This window comes from Ailuropoda melanoleuca, chromosome 12, assembly GCF_002007445.2.
Source record: "Ailuropoda melanoleuca isolate Jingjing chromosome 12, ASM200744v2, whole genome shotgun sequence".
NCBI lineage: Eukaryota > Metazoa > Chordata > Mammalia > Carnivora > Ursidae > Ailuropoda > Ailuropoda melanoleuca.
The window spans coordinates 2,607,281-2,612,233 of record NC_048229.1 but is presented as its reverse complement, the minus strand read 5'-3'; the positions used below and the strand labels follow the sequence as shown (position 1 = coordinate 2,612,233).

At 47.7% G+C, this 4,953-nt stretch overlaps 1 protein-coding gene across 10 annotated transcripts in view; it reads left to right on the top strand.

Annotated features, from left to right (window-relative positions):
- GLT1D1 (glycosyltransferase 1 domain containing 1) overlaps nucleotides 1-4,953 on the top strand; it is a 95,142-nt gene that overhangs the window by 47,581 nt on the left and 42,608 nt on the right. For all 10 annotated transcript variants that reach the window (XM_034638761.1, XM_034638762.1, XM_034638760.1 and 7 more), the window contains one exon: nucleotides 541-597. In XM_034638761.1, the coding sequence (XP_034494652.1) occupies nucleotides 541-597 (57 nt within the window). The remainder of the gene's footprint in view (nucleotides 1-540; nucleotides 598-4,953) is intronic.

Genomic DNA, 4,953 nt, shown 5'->3' with positions numbered 1-4,953 from the left:
GAGTCATCTGTGTTGTTCAGTGCAGGTGATGCTCTCACAGATTGCAGAGAGGGTTAAATGACTTAATTTACGTGTCCTAAAACTTCAGATGCTTCCTGTTATCAGGATAAGCTGTTCAGTGTTGCCCCTGAATTTCCTACATCTTAAAATGCCCAGTTCAAGAGAATTTTAAACTTACATCCGTTCGAGGAGATGGCGCGGAGAGCAGGCAGTCGTGTGTGGTGTGGAGAGGGCTGGGATTAGGAACTTGAAACGGAGAGGTAATTCGTACGTGCGGCTGTGGTGTAGATGCCTGTTGCTTCCAGGCCTTCGTTAGAGACTCGCGTTTCCCACCACCTGGCGGCTGTCCCGCCCCGTGATGGATGGCAAGGTCGAAAGGGGCGCACCTTTCCTCGATGGGGACCCCTGGGCTCCCTTCGAACCTCCCGTGCGAGAGGGTAGAACATGTGCTCACAAGGCACTCAGAACTTCGAGAACGTCGACACAAGCTCGCTGGTTCCATCTCATCAACGTGGACTCTCTCTCTTTCCTTCGACCCAGGAGTCATGACAGTACCAAGTGCCGCCTTTAACTGGAACACCTTCCTTCACCGTTCAGGTAAGAGATGAATCCTCTCGCGAGATTTTGACCAGGGCGCGTCCTGTCCAGTGGTGTCAGGTACATGGGGTGCTCACGTGGTTTTGGAGAAGAGGTTCTTCAGGTCAGAGGGAACAAGGGAAGGGAGGCACAGGAACTGGGGTCAGGACACACCTGGGGCTTCTGTTCCCTGAAACGGCATGAGTGTCGTCTTCCTTGGGAGAATGAGAGGAAGAGGCGGTTTGGAGGATTTTTAAAACATTCTGGCTTCAAGTCTTCTGTGAGATACGTGCATACATGAGAATATTTTCTCCTGTTTCCTCTGGTTTAGCTTTCCATTTTCTTCTAGTGGATCCATTTTTCGTTAATGGTTAGCACTGTCTGGGCGCTGATCAAGAAACCCTTGCCTGCTCCGAGTTCACAGAAATATTTCCCCTATTTCTTTCCCTCCAGAAGTGTTCGTGTTTTAGCTCTTTCATTCAGATTATAACCCAGCTGAAATTCATTTTCGCCTGTGATATGAGGTAGGGATCAAAATTCCTTTCTTTCTGAACGTTGTGCTAGTATCATTCTTCGAAAATGTTCTTCTTTCTTCACTGACTCACTCTGTGGAAAATCGGTTCACCGTGCGTGAGTGTCCGTGGATCTGCACGTCTTCCCTTATGCTGACGTCGCGTTGTCTTCTCGCCGCAGGTTTATAGAATGTCAAGAAATCAGGTAGTGTGAGTCAGCAACTCTGCTTAACAGTTGTTTCAGCTAATCTAGGTTTTTTGCGTATCCGTATGCTTTTCCACTCACCTCGTCAATCTCTAGTAAAATCCCATTGCATTGATCCATAGGTTGATTTAGGGAGAATGGATATCCTAAAAATAATTTGTCTTAAAGTCCATGAACTTGATCTATTCGTCCACTTTTTTAAGTCTCATGTACCTTCATAGTGATTTTTACAGGTCCTTGTCTTTTTAAAAAGAAAATTCTTGGGGTGCCTGGGTGGCTCAGTCAGTTAAGTATCTGCCTTCGGCTCAGGTCATGATCCCAGGATCCTGGGATCGAGTCCCGCGTTGGGCTCCCTGCTCAGCGGGGAGCCTGCTTCTCCCTCTCCCTCTGCTGCTCCCCCTGCTTGTTCTCTCTCTCTGTGTAAAATAAGTAAAATCTTTAAAAAAGAAAATTATTCTTAAGGATTTTATTTTTGATGCCACTCTAAGTTTTTTTTTAATTTTATTTTTGGTTTGTTGCTAGTATACAAAAATAATTGGCTTCTGACATTATATCCTGAAATCTTATAAATTTAATCTTATTAATTTCATCGGAGCCCTTGTGCATCAAGCTTAATGTCTCCTGGAAAGGCAGCATCAATGAGCATGCCCATCAGCAATGCTATGCAGGTGTCCTTTTCCCTACACACAGTGGGGGCAACAGAGTCTAGCCCTCGTAGTTTCCGTACATGGTATGATCTAAGCACAGTCACAACGTTTAAACAAAATTTTGTTGCACAGTATCTTTAAATACAGACAGTTTTTTGTCTACCCATGAGGCCCATAAGTGTATGCTCTTGGGGACTATCATGGCCTTACAGGCCGGTAATTCTGCTGAAGGTGTGCGAACAGCTAACACTGACTCACCAAACGCACTGGGAAGTTTAAGAACTCATCTGTTTTAACCCACATACTGCTTCTCTCGAGAGTCCACGGTGCAAGGGTACTGTCGGGGGCGGGGAAGGGGGTCTGACGTAAACTTGAGAGAGGAGCTGGAAATGCAAACCACAGGCCCCGTCTGCAGCCAACATGCAGACCCCCAAGCCTATTTTCTCTCCAGAAACATCACACAGAAACCCCCACCGCCTACTGTGTGTTGATGTTATGTTCCCTTGGAAAAAGAAGACGTCCAAGCATTTTATTAGAAACAAGTTTCCAAGTGCATCTGTCAGCCTCAGGGCCAGCAGCAGGGCTGTTCCCCGCGTCACAGAGGAACCGCGCCACCCTGCTGCTCTGTTGCACTGGGAAGTGTGGGCCGTTATTCAGAAGCAGCCGGCCCCCATAAATCTGTTGGGAGCTTACTTCAGCTTCTATCCATCACGGGACGCCGTTGCAGTGTGACTAGGGGTCATAATTTCCAAAAGGAGAGTGATTTTCCATCAAGCCTGTAGTCTCTGGTTGATTGTTTCATTGGTCTTACTACGGAGTGATTAATGGAACAGCCGAGGAATGGGCAAGACTCCTCCAGAGACCCCCCCCGGGCAGCAGTCCCCACTTCACGTGTGCAGTCAGAAGCCGTGAGCGTGTCCAGGACCCGCGGCAGAGGGAGGCGCGGTGGTGTCATGGTCGCCAGCCCTGCTGGATCCTGGCGTCCGGTGGAGACAGAATTAATCAGCATCTCTGGGTTTTATGACCGGGCGTCTGTTCTCATTTGCGGGGTCATTCATCGTTGTCGTCTTTCAGACTCCAGAGATGGACTGTCTTCCCCACCCATCCTCAATCTTAGCCTGGCCTCCGGGGCCCGTGAGTGTGATCTGTCATTTCCACTTGAGCCTCAGACGGCGAAAACAGAAGATACGGTGAATTCAACGCAGACTACTAGTGACCAGATACTCACCCCCTATATCCTTGTGAACTGCTAACCTTGCAACCACAGGGAGTGGGTGGGGAGGGTGTCATTTAACAGTGCGTGCCCGCAGACGGGTGCCTGGTCAGTCCCCAAGGGCTCCCGTTGGCTTCTCGGGTCTCCGATGTTGTTTCTGTGATGCGTGCTCCTTAACAGTGTGTTTAAAGTTCTTCTGAGAATATCCAGTTCTCTCTCTGAGCTCTGGCTAACAACCTACTAAATCTTTTTAGCTTAAAACATTGAATGATGTGTATGCTAACCAGATTTCACGTTCCAACAAGCCAGCTAGGGAAAAGTAAAGAATAAAGTAGACTAAAGGCACTAAGTGGCATCATTATAATTTTCCACATGGTATTTACGGTACTTTTTCTGATCGGAAGATACACGTACAGGCGTCCAGTCAAGTTTCCGTGCAGTTTTTCTGTGCATTTCCATGTCCAACTTGAACGTTGCTCTGGTTCAATGACGCGTGAGTTTTGCTTTGAAATGCCAATGACCAAACGCACCGAAAGCACGATTCTTTGTCAGCTGTCACACCCAAAACCACGGCAGCTGGAACGTGACCATACCTTCCTGATTTGTTTGTGTTTCTACTGTTAACATGTCTATTTCGTTTTCTTCCCCCTCCTTCTGTAAACTGTATCTGTGCTTCTATGTCCAGACTCGAATAGGCCATCTCGGATGCTAGTATTTCTCCTCCTTGGCAGTGCCTAGGAAAACCCTTTGTTTTTCATGGGGAAAATTCATGTTACCAGATCCCTTGATATTTTCACAGCCCCCAAATCAGATTTTCCAGCTAAAATCCACTACATCTAAGGCGCTCAACTGAAGTCCTTTGATTCTTTTCTCCTTATAACCCACGGAAAAAAAATAAATGAACAGAGCGGCTAGAACAGAAAATGGGAGAGAAAGTGGCTTAGCATGGATCGGGGCAGTGCACTGGGGCCGGCTGGTGAGGGAGGCAGAGCGCTGGGCAGCGTGGCGGGCGCTCTGCCCACGGGGGCCAATGCGGTGCCAGCCCACGAGAGCGACTCATTCTGTTTTCAAGATAAAAATACCATTCTCCAGGAAATGGTAACATCGGAGGGACAGACAAGAAAGTCTGTGCATCTGTGAGGGATGAGTTCAGACCTTGACTCATGTTCAAGCTGGATGTTTACAAACAGCAGGAAGAGAAGGAAGTCTGCAGCCAAAAGGAAGACCTGAAATCCACCAAAACATCAGCTAGGCTCCTGCCTCGCCTCCAGACGTCCACAGGCCAATTTCTGTTAGTTCTGCTCTGAATGTAAGAATGGCCACCATACGTGTCCCCAGCCGTGGCCCGGGACAGGCGGAGCGGGTGCTTCCGTGTGCTGGGCTGTGGCACGTGCTTGCTCGATCATGACTTCCCAACCCTTATCTCTAGATCCTCGAAAACAGTGCTGCTGTGGGTGAGAAGCACATGGAAGCTACTCAAACCCAAATGCTGTCTTTGCATTTTATTCTTAAAATCTTGTAAATCCTAGAATAAGGCAAAGCATTTAGTCCTTTGTCCTGCCATGGGCTAATTCCATCTCCTAAGTTCTCATGACATTTACTCTCCAACGTGGGAAGAAGATGAGGAGAAAGACAAAAGAAGAGAAGGTTAACTCTGTCTCCCTCCAGGGTCTCGTAAGTCAGGGCTCTCAAAATCAGGGAGTGAGTTGGGGACCAGCACTTTTATTTTTTTATTTTTAAATTTTTTTAAAAAGTAGGCTCCCTTCTTACTGTGGGGCCCAATACAGGGCTTGAACTCAC